At 41.1% G+C, this 17,569-nt stretch overlaps 1 protein-coding gene across 2 annotated transcripts in view; it reads left to right on the top strand.

Moving 5' to 3' along the window:
* MYLK4 (myosin light chain kinase family member 4) overlaps window positions 1-9,880 on the top strand; it is a 103,729-nt gene extending 93,849 nt beyond the window's left edge. For both annotated transcript variants that reach the window (XM_077144096.1, XM_077144097.1), the window contains 2 exons: window positions 1,257-1,329; window positions 5,084-9,880. In XM_077144096.1, the coding sequence (XP_077000211.1) occupies window positions 1,257-1,304 (48 nt within the window). In that variant the 3' untranslated portion in view covers window positions 1,305-1,329; window positions 5,084-9,880. The remainder of the gene's footprint in view (window positions 1-1,256; window positions 1,330-5,083) is intronic.
* The last annotated feature ends 7,689 nt before the right edge of the window (window positions 9,881-17,569 follow it).

Genomic DNA, 17,569 nt, shown 5'->3' with positions numbered 1-17,569 from the left:
TCCACCATCACCTTTGATCTTTCCATCCCCTCTCTTTAGGGGTATTTGGACTATGGCCATTCTAACTTTTTCATGTTGGAAGGGGCTGTCAATAACATGGGATAGGAAGATGTAACTATTTAATGTTCTGGAGAGGTTGGGCCCTCTAGGTTTCAGGACTTATTCAGGTCCCTGACATTTTTTATTCAAACTCAGTGTATTCTATTTTTCAATATATTCTGAGATCAAATTTTTCCAGGAGATTTATTTTTGGAATAATCTTGATTCTAGTATGTTCTGTAAAATCAGAATTTGACTTTATGTTGAAAATTTAACTTTTACCCAAAGCTATTTACCATTTAAACCTTAATTCTATCTTAAAAGTGTTTTATACATTTCTATGTATTTCTGCTATTATCTCATATTTAAAAGCCTTTACTATTTCTTAACCACTGAAAATGCCTATAATTGGTCACTAACTTTAAGAAGAATTTTTTCTCCTTAGAAATTAAGCCCCTGATGTTCTCTGCCTTCTGTATTATGCTCAAGATGACATGCAGGGATTTTCAGCCTTTCTCTGTCTCCAAACCATCCAATCACAATCCATATTCTAACAAAAAAGCTCTCAAACTAAGATGCGAAACAGGATTCCCAAACACTGAGTTAGAACTCAGTGGTCGCCTACTACAGATTTAGGAGGATTTCTAATATATTTCCAATTTTAGCTCTACCATTCCCTCCACATCAGCCCAAATGCCACCTGCTTTAAGACATCTTTTCTCAACTTTCTCAAAAAGTTGCTTTTTCTGTGTTCTTGACACTTTCTTGTGGGGCCTAAATTTTACCTAATCGATTTAAAACTTTTTGGAAGAGGAATTTTCTGTGTCTGACACATCTTCATATTCCTTGAAGCCCCAGTATCCGTTTTGACTCTTATGCATCCAGTAAATGTTTGTTAAAGTGAGTTTGGACAAAACACACAGTGTGAAAGTTAAGTATAATGAGGTACTAAGCTGTTTTGCCCTGACTGAGAACCAAAGGAAGGTAGTAGTAACAGAGTCATAGGAGAAGCCACAAGGAAGGCTGGGGGATGCCCTTGAACTGGTTCTTGAAGGCAAGTCAAGATCTAGTCAATGCATCCGTCAGGGAGCTGTCAGCCATTTAGAGTTCAAGAACTATCCTCACAGAGCACTTTCATACAAATGTCTTCATTTCAAAAATTAGGAACTGATGAACACGATTCTAATCCTTCCCAAAATTTCCTCTAATTTTCCTAGAAGAAGAAAAATTTCTGCTCTGTCAATCAGGACCATGGGACCAAATAGTCTACAGAAGAAATTCCAATGAAAGGTTGGTCTTGGGGCCACTTCTACAGAAGCACTTGTGCAAACCTTAAAAGAAAGGAACAAGAAGCAAAACAAGTAGTTGTTGCACAAACTATGTGGAATTGGGATAGTGCTTTGGCTTGGGGGGTGGTGGAGGGTAGGAAACACTGAAGTCAGACAAGCTGTGTTTGTTCCCTGGCTCCACCGTTTTCTGGCTGAGACACCTCAGTTTTCCTGGTTTGTGTGTTGGGGATGACTTCCTAAAGTGGTTGTGTGGCTCAAATGAAATAATCCATGCAAAGCACTAGGCCTAGGGTCTGGCACATAATAGGTGCTCAATCAACACTTAGTAGGTGCAAGTCACTGAACATTAACTATCCCATTTAGTCCTTAATTCTGTGCCATCAAAGGAAGTGACGCCCTCTGTTACAAAGCTGAACCTTGGAGACTCAAACTCAACAACTTGCCCAAGGCCTGCAGTCAGTAAATGGTGGAACTTGATTCTATAAGGTGTCTCTGTCTCTGAAGCTCATGCTTCCTCTTACCCTGGGCTGCATCCTGATTTGCGTCCATTCTCTGACCCGAAAGGAATCAGTACTTCACAGAAAGCCCAGCTATATTGCTCGCTTCTTTCCTGATTAGAATTTCATCAGAATTATGAAAAGATGGCTTCATACCCGAATATATTCTATGATATGAATAAGCTAGCTCAATTTATGTTCTGAAGGAGAAGCCTCAGGCAGTAATAGTGTACTTACCTCAGAGTAATTTTAGGAATCCCAACACTTACCCCTTGGCAAGTTAGCTCCCCGATCTTTGGCAGGAAATCCATAGTCATTTCTGCAGCTCAGTTTTAACAAATATGCAGAACTCTCAACTGTAAGTGTGTGTTCCTGCTCCTCACTTGTCTTAATTTTTTATTCTGACTTAGATTTATTCTGGTTCTGAGGTTTTTTGGGTATGTTTTACTGTATATATTCTTGTAAGCTGCCTTGAGTTTTTTACAAAGCCAGATCAGGTAGAAATAAATCAGTAAGTTATAGTAAAGGCCATGAACCAGTGTTGGGAACATTTGGCCTTTGATGTAAGGGTGACTTACTTATGAATCTGTCACTTATTTAGAAATCTATGAGAAGTCAGAAAGAAGTCTTGTGCTTTTTCATTTACAAAGATCATTCTTGTTTGTCAAAACTAACAAGGACATTAAAGTTTGGGGAAGAGTAGAATGGAGTTTTGTTTATTTTAATATGAGGAGAAAGACAGAGCTCCTCACTGTCTGCCCCCTGAAGAGTGCTGCCCCCCACCAGCCCAGGACCCTCGGGGTGCAGCCCACAGCCAGCACTGCGTTGAGAGTGCAGGTCTGCAGGCAGGCAGTCCTATGACTGTCCCTTTTCTCCCACCCCATCACCCTCTCATCCAGACCATTAAAAATATATCTTTTTATTGAGAAATCTTCATGCACCATAGAGTCCATCCAAAGGTACAATCAATGGCTCATAACGTCATCACATAATTGTGCATTCATCACCATGATCGTTTATACAACATTTGCATCTCTCCAGAAGAAGAAATATAAAGACAAAAGAAAAAAAAAAATACATCACATACCCCTTACCCCTCCTCTCATTGACTATTTCAATCTACCCAATTTTTTTTAACCACGTATGCCCCCCCCCCCAATTATTTATTTATTTTTGGCCTTAATGTTTTACTCATCTGTCCATACCCTGCATAAAGGGACCTTCAGACACAAGGTTTTCATAATCACACTGTCACATTGCAAATGCTATATAGTTGTGCAATCCTCTTGAAGGATTAAGGCTACTGGAACACAGCTCAAAAGTTTCAGGAACTTCCTTCCAGCCACTCCAATGCACCATAAACTAAAAAGGGATACCTAAATAATGCATAAGAATAACCTCCAGGATAACCTCTTGACTCTTTTTGAAGTCTGTCAGCCACTGAAACTTTATTTTGTCTCATTTCTCTCTTCCCCTTTTTGGTCAAGAAGGCTTTCTCAATCCCATGATGGTGGGTTCCAACTCATCCCGTGAATCCTGTTCCACATTGCCAGGGAGATTTACACCCCTGGGAATCATAGCCCTTGTAATGGGGAGGGCAGTGAGTTCACCTGCAGAGTTGGCTTAGGGAGAGAGGCCACAACTGAGCAACAAAAGAGGTTCTCTGGGGGTGACTCTTAGGCCTCATTTTAGGTAGGCTTAGCCTATCCTTCTCAGGAATAAGTTTCATAGGGGTGAACCCAAGATTGAAGGCTCAGCCTATTGAACTGATTGTCCCAACTCCTTGTGAGAACATCAGGAATTCCCCCAGGTGGGGAAGTTGAATATTTCCTCCTTTCTCCCCAGTCCCCCAAGAGGACTTTGAAAATACGCTTTTATTCTCTGCCCAAACTGCTCATCCAGTCCACTGTCCCCAGCTACACAGTCTCTGAGTGTTTGCTGAAAACAGAAGTCTGGGGTTACTCTGCGGCCTGGTGGGAAGCCCACTGGGGGGTGGTTGCCGTTCTCCCAGGTGGGCCTGCTGCAGGAATCTGGATGGTGGGCTATGAAGAGAGAGGTGGGGAGGGCATAGCTTCTTCCATCCTGAGGTTGATCTCAATGGGATCCCAATGGACAAATGGCAGTAACAGCCCAGGGGTGACAGCGCAGAGAGGGTGAAGGGAAAAGCACTTGAGCTGGCTGCACGGGCGTAGATACACATGACCTCTGCTGGCCTTGCCTGATGAAACTTTTTCCTGAAATTGGTTGAATCCGCCTCCGGACAGTGACATGGGCTGGCTGCCTTCCTTTTTCAGGTTCTGTGGGTCACATGCGGCCATGGAAATTTACCTTGGTCCCACCGCAGGCTGGGGAAATAATTTCAGATCTGTTTATGCAGATCACAGAGAGCCTTCTTAGTTTATGTATTTGCATTTTTTTGTTTTAATTAAAATTAAAATTTAAGCAATAACTTTAGGAACATCCTTATTTGAGAAAAAAGCTAAAAAAAAAAAAAGTGAAAAGATCATCCCTCAGAATAATAACTGCTGTCAAGATGGGATGGGTTTTTGGGGAAGATGTATTATGAGTAAAACCAAATTTAAGATAATGTTGATTTTTAAAATGTGGTGGTTGAAGATTATTCCTGTGGAAAAATAAAGCCTTCCAGGCCTTACAGCGAAAGCATGCATAATCCACAACATAAATTGAGGTGCAGAACTCTCCTACAATTTGTTTGAGGTTTTTTAATGGGTGGAGGAAACACTCCAAAAAACCCACCTCTTGGCATTTCACTTCTTGTCTCTATTGCATCTCTGCAGGCTTGTGAGATGTACATTTAGGACACCCCCTCAGTACCATAGGAATATTCCAGGCCAATACAGGGTCTGGTGTCCCCAGGTCAGATGTGGTCGTAAAAGCAAATGGAAACATTCTCACGCACGATTTGCATTCCCGCTTTGATGACTAGCAGCAGGCTTACAAAATGAATGGGTGGCAAAAGCTTGGGGAGCTGGGTTTTCTTCAGATGAAACAAAGAGGCCTTGTCCTTCAGCATTGCAAACTGTACTAAAATATCTTGCACAAATGTAAAAAAAAAAAAAACAAACCAACTTTGGTAAGCAGTGGTCTTCAAGGGGTTTCTTTTTTTTTTTTTCTCACATACACATACACGTTATAAAAAAAAAATCATCTGTGGTTTTCCTAAGGGGCATAACCAACTAATTACAATTTAAAAAGCCCTGCTGAATTAACAAGATTCATCTTTTGTTTGCTTTGCAGGAAAACTGCTGTGGTTGCTGCTGCTTTGAGAAGGTTTTTGGAAAAATCAGCAGTTCTGCTGCCTGTTAGGGAGTAGGCCAAGGCTACTTCTTGACCCGCAAAGCACCCGTTGTAAGGGGGCTGCCTCTCTGCCGGCAGTACCCGGAGGGAACCAAGCCTGCAGCTCCCAGAGTGCCAGGACACAGCCCTGCACCCCTCAACCCACCTTCACCTCCATACATCCCCAATGGGGTTCCCGCTTGGGAAGATGTGCCCTGACTTTTTAATTTCTTAAATACTTTTTCATTTTTTGGTCTTACTTGCTGGCGGAGGGGGTGCGTTATGTCCACCATATCTCAGATCACTATGGAAACCATGCTTGAGATTTATTTCAGATTTTGAAATCTGCGGCTGCCTTTGGAGGGAGAAAACCGCCTCTAACCATTCATTTGTGCCTTTCAAATCCCCAGAAACAATTTCTAAGTCTGGCACATTCTTAAACACACAGTTTCTCAGCCTTTATTGTTTTGATTCAGTCTAAATGCAGGTGAACTCTAGTGGTGCACAACTCACTTTCAAGGCCTAAGGCAGGAGGCATCAGCCTCTGCATCTCATATTCATTCTGAATTCTCCTCAAGACTGTCCTTTGTCCTTGAAGTTGCTGATCCTGCTTTCAAAGTAGTGAAATGAATTTTCATAATACATCCCCGGATCTCTTCAGACAGAGAGGTCATCCACATGAAACAGGATGGTGTTGAGAAACAATGCGAGAGGTATCCGCTTATTGTTAGCTTTAAAATCACAGCTTTTGGAATAACGTAACTGTGGCGGGAGCTTTCCTTGAATCCCATTTGTCAAGGGAGCCGTGCATCCTGGAAAGGACAAAGCTTCTCTTCCAAGGGAAATCGCACTCACGCTTCTGCGTAGACTCAGACATTGAGAAAGACCAATAATCTCACCTACTCACAAACTCGCGCAACTCAGTGGCTGTGAAGAGAAGAAACAGAGTCCTGAAACCAAAAGTCAGAGGCACGCTTCTGTTCGCTTTTTTGGACATGAGAAGGAGTGCCAGTGAGACGCTTGTTCTAATTCCCTGAGAATGCGTGTGGTCCGTTAGAGATGCTTTTAGCAAGGGTGATGGGCTCTACTGCAGATGGCACATGCTCAGGCCAGAAGTGGAGCTCTGGGTCCCTGCTTTAGGAAGGAGACCCTGCAAAGCCCGACAGCACACATTCAACACCAAGCACACCCTTCAGCTTCCTAAGCTTTCCTCGAATTTTCCATTTCCAAATAACTACTGCTGTGTTGAGATCAGTTAAGATAGTGCTTTTGTTTTTAGCCATCAATCATACTGTGCAGCAGTTGTCAAGATAGCATTAAAGATAACAAATAGCACAGCAGCTATGTTAATGAAAGCTGATTAGATTTGCATCATCCTTCTCCCATGATTTCTCAGAGCCACCTCATGAGTCCTCATAGCTTGTGAATATGCTCAACATCCTTATGTCGAGCCAGGGGAAGTAGAGACAGAGGAAAGTGTATCATTTAGTGGAGTCCATAAGCCAATTTAGTAGTCAGGCTGCTCATACAACTGACTTCTTTCTAGCTGTCGCTCTTGCATTACGATGCATTTCTTTTTGACTTTGGCCTATGCATTTATCCAAGTTTGCTTTCTCCTATTCCTGTTGTGTGACTATGCTTAAAATGTTTAATTTAGTTTCCTTAAAAAAAAAAAAGCCCCAGTCTGCAGGGTTATATTACTGTGCTATCTTTAGCTGATGCTATTCACTGAGTCTGGAAAAACACCAGCCAGTGCATGCATTAATACTGTAATACCACAGAGACCTGGCGTTCATTCGAATGCTAAGTAGGACACAAGGGTCTGATTTTTAAACCCCTTATGGAAGGGCACTTTCTGTCCTGCGGCAGCGGCATGGATTATCTACCAGCTGTATCAGGACATCCCTTGCACGAAGTGCATTTGGCATCCAGCTCCCTTCTAACTCATGCTGATAGATAGGCTTGGGCCAAATGAAGGAATAATTTTCTCACCAAATTAATCCACCGATGACTCTGAGGTTTGTTAGTGGGTGTGATTTTTTTTTTCTGCTTAGTGGTTCAGAAAGGAGACTCTACTTTGAAAATGGATCTTGTTTGAATTTGTAGTTGAGTTTCCATATTTGGATGGTAAGCCTCACCACGCCAGGAGAGCACCTTCTTCAAAAGAGCTGAGGAGAGTGTGTCTTCCTGAACTGATTAGCATGGTCTAGATGTACTGTGAATAGGAATATAATTAGGGTGGCTCTTCATCCCGTTGCACTCTCTGCATGCTGCTCCAGCCAGAGCCCAGGAGTCAGCGGGAAAAGGGGGCTTTGCAAGAAAGAGGAATGAAGCCTAATGTGAGCACGGTCCCTGAGAAGCTGAGTCTGGCTAAATCGGGGCTGTTGCATCCAATTTTTGCAGGAAGTCATTAGTTTGAGAAACCTCTTAATGGAGATTTCTTCCCTGCGTTGCATGTCATGTCTTCACAGTCTCTTACTAGGTCGTTCTCATTTCATCTAGTAAATGGAGGAAATTAAGCACTGATACATCCCTCTCTGCTACCTGGAGAGAAATAAACCTCACCAATGAAGGAACAAGCACACACCCATTTGTAGTTTGGAAGACATCAAGAATTTCCCAGAATCTGTAGCTATTTAAAAATCAGGGAGAAAAGAACTCATGCCCCAGTTGGTTACATAAAGAATTTTGGAATAGATTCTCACCCGAACTAACTTGGTGGAAAAGTTTCTAGGTTGAAATTGGGTAACACTTAGGTCTGTGGTGCACTTTAGGTTTGCTTCTAGTTGAGTTTTGACTGACTTGAAATTCGTTCATTTTCTTTCTTCGCAAATGTAAATAGACAAGCCGAGGAAGCCATGGTATACCTTGATGTGAAAATGCGTGGAAAGATATGTAAGTACTTACATATCCATTGATTTTATGGAAATTCTTACAGCAAACTTTTTCGTGTGTGTTTTACAAGCAAAATATGGATTTTGGTTCAGGCTTAGCATCCCGAGTCCCAATTCTCAATATCTAAAATGCTCTCTACTTTACTTTTGCTTTTTTAAAAACTTCTTTCTTATTTTTCTTAAGTTAGACTTATAGTCTCCTTCTTGTCCATCACAACTCTCTTCAAGGGGGACTTGCCTACTGGTTACAGAAAGCTTGGTGCTGGATTTATTAGATGTCAAGTGCCTGGGTTAAGGTGACTTTCCTGCATTGCACGGAGTCTACATTTTCTCAAATTTAGAAGTGTTACGTGGTTTTTTTGTGTTCTAGAAGTGTTACGGGGTTTTTTTGTGTTCAATTTTTCCAAGAAGTCATTAGTTTGAGAAACCGCTTGATGGAGGTTTCTTCCTTACATCGCATGTCATGTCTTCATGCTCTCTCTCTGGGCTGTTCTCATTTCTTTTAATAAATGAAGGATATTGACCACTGATGTGTCCCTTTCCACCTCCTGGAAAGAAAAAACCTCACAAATAAAGGTGAAGTGTGTTTTGCATAAGTGGTCTTTATACAGGCAGTTTCACCTCCCATGAAGGTTTGTAACTCAATGATTACTATCTGTACAAAGGAGGAGAAAGCATCTGAAATCTGTGCAAATATTGATTTAAATGCAGTTTGTAGTCATCCCAGCTGATAGATGTTGGTGAGTTTTTGATGAGGCTTATCAGTGCAGATAATTAAAAATGGATTGATAATGTGGCAACTGCATATATCATGTATATATTTTTATTTTTGAACACAGTTTCATTCAGCTGTATTTCTGTCTTACAAAGATGTGCAAAAGGTATATATATCTGTATGTTATTGAAGAATAAACATGGACTTCATTCTTTGGTTAATAAGTTGAATTATTCAATGGGATGAATTTGACAAATGTAATACAGACCTTGCATGACAAGGTCTGACCTAACATGTCCGTGATTTCTGTGATAGTCAGAACCCAAGGTCCTTAAAAGAGTGTCCCACCTACAGGAGTTCCAAGCCTGTCTTCAAAAATGCAGGCAGCCAGAGTTTGACCCTATGAAACGTATTCCTACAAAGGATAGGCTAAGCCTACTTATCATTATGCCTACAAGTTGCCCCCAGAGAACCTCTTTTATCGCTCAGATGTGGCCTCTCTCTCTCTCTAAGTCAACTTAGCAGGTGAACTCACTGCCCTCCCCGCTACATGGGACATCACACCAGGGGTGTAACTCTCCCTGGCAACATGAGACAGAACTCCTGGGATGAGGCAGTATCTGGCATCATGAGATTGAAACAGAGTTGAGAGGTTATCCTGGAGGTTATTCTTAGGCATTATACAGATATTCCTTTTTAGTTTATGGTGTAGTGGCTGGAAGTAAGTACCTGAAATTGTTGAGCTGTGTTCCATTAGTTTTGATTCTTGAAGACGATTGAATAAAGAAATAACTTTTACAATGTGATGATGTGATTGTGAAAATCTTGTGCTTGATACTCCTTATATCCATTGTATGGACAGATAAGTAAAAAATATGGATAAAAAATAAATTAATAATAGGGTAGATAAGCAGGAAAATAAATTGGATAGATGGAAATACCAGTGGTTAATGAGAAGGAGGGGTAAGGGTTATGGGATGTATGAGTTTTTTTCTTTTTTCTTTTTATTTCTTTTTCTGGAGTAATACAAATGTCCTAAAAAAATGATCATGTTGATGAATACAAAACTATGTGATGCTATTGTGAACCAGTGATTGTATACTATCTATGGACTATATGTGTATGAAGATTTGTCAATAAAAATTTTTAAAACACAAAACAAACCTCTCTGTTCCAGATAAATTAGTTAACTTAAAAAAAAAAAAAGAATACTGCCAGCCCCATGGAGAGAAACAACTCCACCATTTGAAAACATGGTGGTTACCTGTACCAACATCAGATCTAGGATTTTTTTTCTATTAATAAAAAGATATTGAGTGGATAATTATAAAGTGTCTAATGCCAGGACAGTGGTTAGTAAGTTAGTAAAGCAATTATTAGCATCTCAGCCCTGTTAATGGTACTTGGTAATATTCCTTAGGCTCTGAAAATTGTCCACCTCAGAAAATCTACCACTGAAAGACTTCAGTGTGAAACCTGCCCCTACCTGCACCACTGGCCGCAGCTTTGCCTTCTGGGATTCATGTCCTGGCTGGAAATACCCCTAGAGCTGTTCAATTCCAGGGTTTCACGTGCATCCTGGATGACATCCGGCTCCACATCTGCATTCCAGTTCTAGCCAAGGCGTGATTGGCACTCTCAGCATCAACGAATTCCCCCTGCCCCAACCTGGCTGGAGTCAGGGCCCCTGAATTTCCCAGGATCCCTACCGCAAGCAAAAGTGGGGCCTTTTTGCTCACACTCAAACCACTACCTGTCCCTCTCTCCTGAACCTTAGAGTTGTCCTACTTTAGCCAATAGGAGAGACACTCTAACTTCCTCCCTGTGGTAAGAAAACCTCATCCGCCCTCTGATACTGCCACAAAATGGATCTCAGAGATGGCTCCACACTTGCCCAGGGACAGATTCTCACAGCTCTGCCAGGTCGTTGTCACTGACCACCAGGTACAGAGCTCCAGGGACCAAGACAGAGTTAAAATCGGTCATCCTCTCCCCCTCCAGTCCCCTTCCTTTCTTCTCCTGCAAAGTGGAGTAGGGAGTCTCCTTTACCAACGCCCCAAAGAGAGGACACTGAAACCTACTCCATTCCTCTCCCTGCCACCCGTGCTCTCAAGGTGGCTCCAGCCCACGCTAGGAAGATGAGCTATTCCTGATCCTTCTTTCTCAGCATATTCTTTCTGTCACCGTTAATAATGGGATTTCCCCAAAAGCTTGTGGTCAACATTCCCCAGACATTGGGGACATAGGGTCTCCCAAAATATATTAATCTGGATGTAGCTGGCTCATGAACTCAATTGCATAACTGAGGATCACTGAGCTGCCTCAAACTCACTCTGTTATTTCTTTTTTTTTTTTTTTTTTTTTTTTTTTTTTTAAAGACAGAGAGAAGGAAGGAAGGATAGAAGGAAGGAAGGAAGGAAGAAAGGGAAACATTTTCAAACATTCTCCTGTTTTATTGTATTTTGTTTTTCCGTTTTTTGTTACATGGGCTGGGGCCGGGAATCGAACCGAGGTCCTCCGGCATAGCAGGCAAGCACTTTGCCCGCTGAGCCACCGCGGCCCGCCCATCTGTTATTTCTAAAGACCTCCAAAATGTTTTTCCGTAAGTTTAGGAACCAGTGTGGTGCTGCTCCTCCTGGAGGGCCCCCACCCAAGGGCACCTCCCCCCTGCTGCTCCAGTCCACCCTGACAGATACAGCTCCTCCTGGAGTTCTTCGTAGCCAGCCCTCAACATGCCAGGTCTCTGCAGTGCTTCCTGGAGTCCACCAACATCAGCGCACACTCAGAGGATGGAGGCAGCTCAACTCCTTCTTCTTCTTTTTTTTCTTCAGTTTTTCACCACTGTATCTTTTAAAAATATATTTTTAGTGACATACCGTCACACACGTAAAGTTCATACATGGTGTAAAATCAATGGCTCACAAGATCATCACATAGTTGTATATTTATCACCATGATCAATTTTAGAACAGTCGCACTACTCCAGAAAAAGAAATAAAGAGAAAAAAGAAAAAAATCCCTATATCCCATATCCTTACCCTCCCTCTCATTAATCACTAGTATTTCCATTTACCCAAATTATTTTACCCCTTATCCCCCTTATTATTTATTTATCACCCTTATATTTTTATTCATCTGTCCATACCCTGGATAAAAGGAGCATCAGAGGGAAGGTTATCACAATCACATGGTCACATTTTAAAAGCTATATTGTTATACAGTCATCTTCAAGAATCAAGGCTACTGGAACACAGCTCAAAAATTTCAGGTACTTCCCTCTAGTCACTCCAGTACACCCTAAACTAAAAAGGGATATCTATATAACGCATAAGAATAACCTCCAGGATAACCTCTCAACTTTGCTTAAAATCTCTCAGCTACTAAAACTTTATTTTGTGTCATTTCTTTCTTCCCCGTTTTGATTAAGAAAGCTTTCTCAATCCATGGTGCCAGGTCCCAGCTCATCCCAGGTGTTCTGTTCCATGTTGTCAGGGAGGTTTTCACCCCTGGGAGTCAAGTCCTACGTAGAAGGGAGGGCAGAGAGTTCACCTGCTGAATTGGCTTAGAGAGAGAAGCCACATCTGAGCAACAAAAGAGGTTCTCTGAGGGTGACTTAGGCCTGATTTTAAGTAGGCTTAGCCTATCCTTTGCAGGAATAAGCTTCATAGGGGAGAACCCCAAGATCAAGGGCTCAGCCTATTGATTTGGTTGTCCCCACTGCTTGCAAGAATATCAGGAATTCTCCAAATGGGGAAGTTCAATTTTTCCTCCCTTCTCCCCAGTCCTCCAAGGGACTTTGTGAATACTTCTTTATTCACTGACCAAATTACTCAGGAATATACCGGGGCATCACACTAACCTGGACAAACCAACAAGATCTCATGCTCTATTCAAGATTCCATGTACTTATGGTATTCAACTAAACTGACCATACAAGTTCAGTTAGGTAATGTGCTACCAAAAACATAAATTTTGTACCAAATAAACATCTCTTCCTTTGGTCTCATGCAGAAGTTAAAGTTTAAATATGGATGATATCTTTTAACTTGTATTCTGATATATCTTAGTCCTCTCCATATCAACTTCATTCATATCTCTACTCGAAGTCTGATCACTTTCTCAACTTTTCAAACTGTTCCTGTATGGGGTACTGCTGACTTGCATAGCTTCAGAGCTCTAACTCTGATTCTCAGGTGTCACATAAATATGCAAAGTTTCAGGGAATGACCAGGTTATATACAAGTAGCTCAGTCTCTCAGATTTTAGAAATAACAGTTACTACTCCTGAATACATGTGACTGCTGAAAGTGCTGACAATCTAGGACCCTTTGCAATAGGCCTCCCCTGATACCCATGCTCTTGACTTCAGTTTACTGAGTTTTTATATTATAGTTAGTCCATATGAGAGGGGCATGATAATATTTGTCTTTTTGTTTCTTACATTTAATTCAACCTACAGTCTTTAGTTCACCTAGTTGCATGCCTCAGAACTCAGTTGTCAGTTGGACATGTATACCACAGTTTCCCCTTCCATTCTTCAGTTGTTGTACCCTTAGCCACCTCCTTCCATTGTGAATCACCAACACTGCTGCCATGAACACCAGTGTGCAGCCTGCCATTCCAGAGACCCGGGTTCGATTCCTGGTGTCTGCCCATACAAAAACAAAAACAAAAACACCAGTGTGTAAATGTCCATTTGTGTCCGCACATTCAGTTCCTCCAGGTACATACTGAGCAAGATGGTTTCAGGATCATATGGCAACCCCACTCCTAGCCTCTGGTGGAACCACCAAACCGAGCTCCAAGGGGCTGCACCTCTCAGCCTCCTTACCAATAATACATTTATTTCTCTGCATTGTCTGTAGCACTTATTTCTCCTTGTTCATTTTTAAACAGTTTTATTCGCACGTCATACAAGCTAGCCTACATAAATAGACATGCCTTCATCATCATAATCTATATGGAGACATTTCCTTTTGTTCCACAAAGAATCAATACCCCTCCCCCATGACCCCTGCCTTTTGACATTTAGTTTTAGCATAATGCCTTTGTTACCTTCAGTGGAAGCATATTATAATGTTACTGTTGACTATAGACCCTAGCTTGCATTATAGTACTTTCTCCTGTATACCATCCATTTTCAACACCTTGCAGTGTTGACATTGATTTGTTCTCCCTCATGTAAAAACACTTTTTTTAATTATACATTTGATCACCATCATTGTCCACTGTAGGCATTCTTAAGATATATCGTCTCAGTCTTTATTCTCCATCTTTCCTTCTGATTTCATACATGCCCCCAGCTCTTCTCCTTCAATCATACTCACATTCAGCTTCATTCACTGTACTTATATTATTGTGCTACTATCAGATAGTATTGTACTATCCATTTCTGAATTTTTACAGTCAGTCCTGTTGCATGATCTGTATTCCTTCAGCACCAAATGCCCAATCTCTACCCTATTTCTATCTCCTGAAAACTTGTGTTCTTAACTTCAACTCTCAAAGTTCACTCACTATTGTTAGTTCATATCAGTGAGACCATATAGTATTTGTCTGTTTGTTTCTGGCTTATCTCACTCAGCATAATGTCCTCAATGTTTATCCACATTGTTACATGCTTCATGACTTTATTCTGTCTTACAGCTGAGTAATATTTCATCGTATGTATATACTACAGTTTGTTTAGCCACTCATCTGTTGATGGACATTTGGGCTGCTTCCATCTCTTGGCAGTCATAAATAATGCTGCTATAAACATCGATGTGCAAATGTTCATTTGTGTCCTTGCCTTCAGTTCCTCTGAAGACATGCCTAGTAATGGTATTGCTGGATCATATGGCAATTCTATACTTAGCTTCCTGAGGAACCGCCACAACTGCCTTCCAGAGTGGATGTACCATTTTACAATCCCACCAACAGTGGATAAGTATGCCTCTTTCTCCACATCCTCTCCAGCACTTGTCTTTTTTTTTTTATAATGGCCATTCTAGAGGGCGTCAGATGATATCTCACTGTTTAATTTGCATTTCCCTAATAATAGCCAGTGAAGTTGAATATATTTTCATGTGCCTTTTAGTCATTTGTATCTCCTCTTCTGAGAAGTGTCTGTTCATGTCTTTTGCCCACTTTCTTTTTTATTAGGTTGTTTGCCTTTTTGTTTTTGAGTTGAAGAATCTCTTATGGATACTAAACCCTTATCTGTTTTTGTGGTTTCCAAATATTGTCTCCCATTGCATAGACTGCCTTTCTTACTTTCCTGACAAAGTTCTTCAATGCACAAAAGTGTTTAATTTTGAGGAGGCTCCATTTATCTATTTATGTTTTCAATGCATGTGCTTTGAGTGTAAGATCTCTTATTACAAAATCAATAAAATATTGCCCTAAACTTTTTCTAAAAGTTTTATGGTCAGAGTTCTAATGTCTAGGTCTTTGATCCATTCTGAGTTAATTTTTGTATAGAATGTGAGCTATGGATCCTCTTTCTTTCTTTTGCATATGGATATCCAGTTCTCCGGCACCATTTATCGAAAAGACTGCTCTGTCCCAGGTGGATTGGCTAGACTGCCTTATCAAAGGCAAAGCATCCATAGATGAGAAGGTGTATTTCTGAACACTCAATTTGATTCCACTAGTCAGTATATCTATCTTTATGCCAGTATCATCCTGTTCACCTCAACTCATTCTTCATGCTCTAACCCGCCAAGCAAACTTGGTCATTGCAGTATTAGGATCTTCTCGGCAACTATTAGAAGTCTTCAATATTGAGGACAAGGGAGGGCAGTAGGTATCCTCCCCCATAACTTATCCATAGGTAGTCTTTTATACAATGAAAGAAATGTTCAGTCTGAATTCAACCACGCATACAAATGAGGATTAGCAAATACTACCACAGTTATAGAAACTGTTGTATTAGCCCAAGAAATTCCAGCTCCCTGAACTTCTAGGCCCTCTGACAGAATTTAGCATGAAAGGTTCACTCAAGGCAGATGGCAATGGTCTGGGGGCAGTACTCAGCTCTCCGTGTTGGGACAGATGACAGCATCCTCTATGAGTGGCTGAACAGAAGACTCAATGGAATTTTGAGAGTACAAGTTCCTGAGTTTGCTTACAGCTTCTTCAACCAAGAGTAGAAGTATATATAGCATTTCTAGCCAACCCACATACCTTAAACACTACTTATTTCAGCATTAAAAATTGTTAGTATCCAGTATGCTAAATTAAAATTTTTCTGATATCAAACAGACATAAGATAGAAGAAGAGATTGTAAAAACCAGCCTTCTTATTCTAATTTTAAATGTTACCTATCCACCCCTGGAGTTTACATACATACCTATTTTTTCTTTGGGAGGTGGGGCAGTACACAGTCTAGAAATCAAACCCAGGTCTCCTGCATAGCAGGTGAGCATTTTATTGAAGTGTATTTCTTTGATGAGGGTACTCCAAATTTTAATTAACTTTTACACCAGAGTGTTTTATAGTAAATTACAAAGAAAATCAAACTGCTTTATCACAGTATCTCATACGATTTTTCCTGAGAAAAATTCTTTCAGCTTTGGCCTTTAGTTCCTCATTTATTTGGCTGAGAAATACAAATTCTCAGGAATCAGGCACAGATGCTCTTCCTCTCCGCTCTGCCATGAAGTCTTGTTCTGCCCCAAAATGCGTATCTCACAAAGCCCGCCATTCACATCTGAGCTCCTGAATCTCTGCTTTTTCCCTTTAGTGACTTCTCTGCCTTATATGGTCTGCTAGTGCTTATGCACTATCACAGGACAATTAAATAAGATTACGTTCTTCACTTTCAACAGTCTAATGAAGCATGTCCCTAAAATAGATATGCAGCAGCAAAGATGAACCTGGCTGCTCTGAGTGACTTTTAGGGACACCGTCTTTTGGGGAATGGCTCCTATAAGTTTGTTCACAACTCTCTTTAAACTAAAGCCCTGCTGTTTTCTGTGGCTGGTTGAACTAGTGATGAGTTCCTAAGCAACCATCGTCTCTCTAGCGCTCCTTTTCTCATCCCCAATATTGTTGTTGGGGAGCACTAGCATTTAAGCAGCTCATATTTCATGGATCTCATGAGATTTCATAACTGGTCTCCCAAACTCCAGCCTCTTCCTTCACCAATCTTCCATGCTGCCGATAATTTTATTTCTAAAACACAGATCTTGTCATATCACTTTAAAATTTCAGAATTGTTAGCCTCAAAAATTTTCAAACTCCATAGGTGTTATTTCTAAGTTCCTCAATGTATTTATGTGCTCTACCTTACATTCCAACATCATTTGCAACATTTTCTCCATCCCTTTCTACTTGAAATGCACAAGAACTATTTTCTAAGCTTCTAGAAAGGTCCTGAAATGGCTAAAGTAGGCTTAGAGATGGGTGGTCATTTTGGATACCATGTTTCCTAAAATTCTGAATTTGCGTGCCTTTAGAACTTTTAGGCAGAAAGAAAAGCTTCAGACCATATGGGGTTATTATTTCTGTTTCTGACAACTAGGGCTGGAAAAGACCATGACTGGGGTTGGAGAATCCACCTCCAAGGTGGTTCACTTGCATAGCTGGCAAACTGATGCTGGCCGTCGGCAGGTGGCCCCAGCTCCTTGCAAGGTGGACTGCTCCATAAGATTGCTCATGACATATGACAGCTGATTTCTCAGAGAGTCATCAAATGGAAGGCAAGAAGAAAGCTTCAACATCTTTCATGGCTTGCCCTCCACAGAAACACTCCCTCATTTCCACAATACTTAGCTCAATGTGAGCAGGGTACAATTCGGGAACATCAGGTGAGACTCACTGGGAACAAATCTGGATGCTGGTTACCATAGTCC

Source organism: Tamandua tetradactyla, chromosome 25, assembly GCF_023851605.1.
Source record: "Tamandua tetradactyla isolate mTamTet1 chromosome 25, mTamTet1.pri, whole genome shotgun sequence".
NCBI classification, from domain to species: Eukaryota; Metazoa; Chordata; class Mammalia; order Pilosa; family Myrmecophagidae; genus Tamandua; species Tamandua tetradactyla.
The sequence above is the reverse complement of the archived record's forward strand: the minus strand, read 5'-3'. Positions and strand labels throughout refer to the sequence as shown.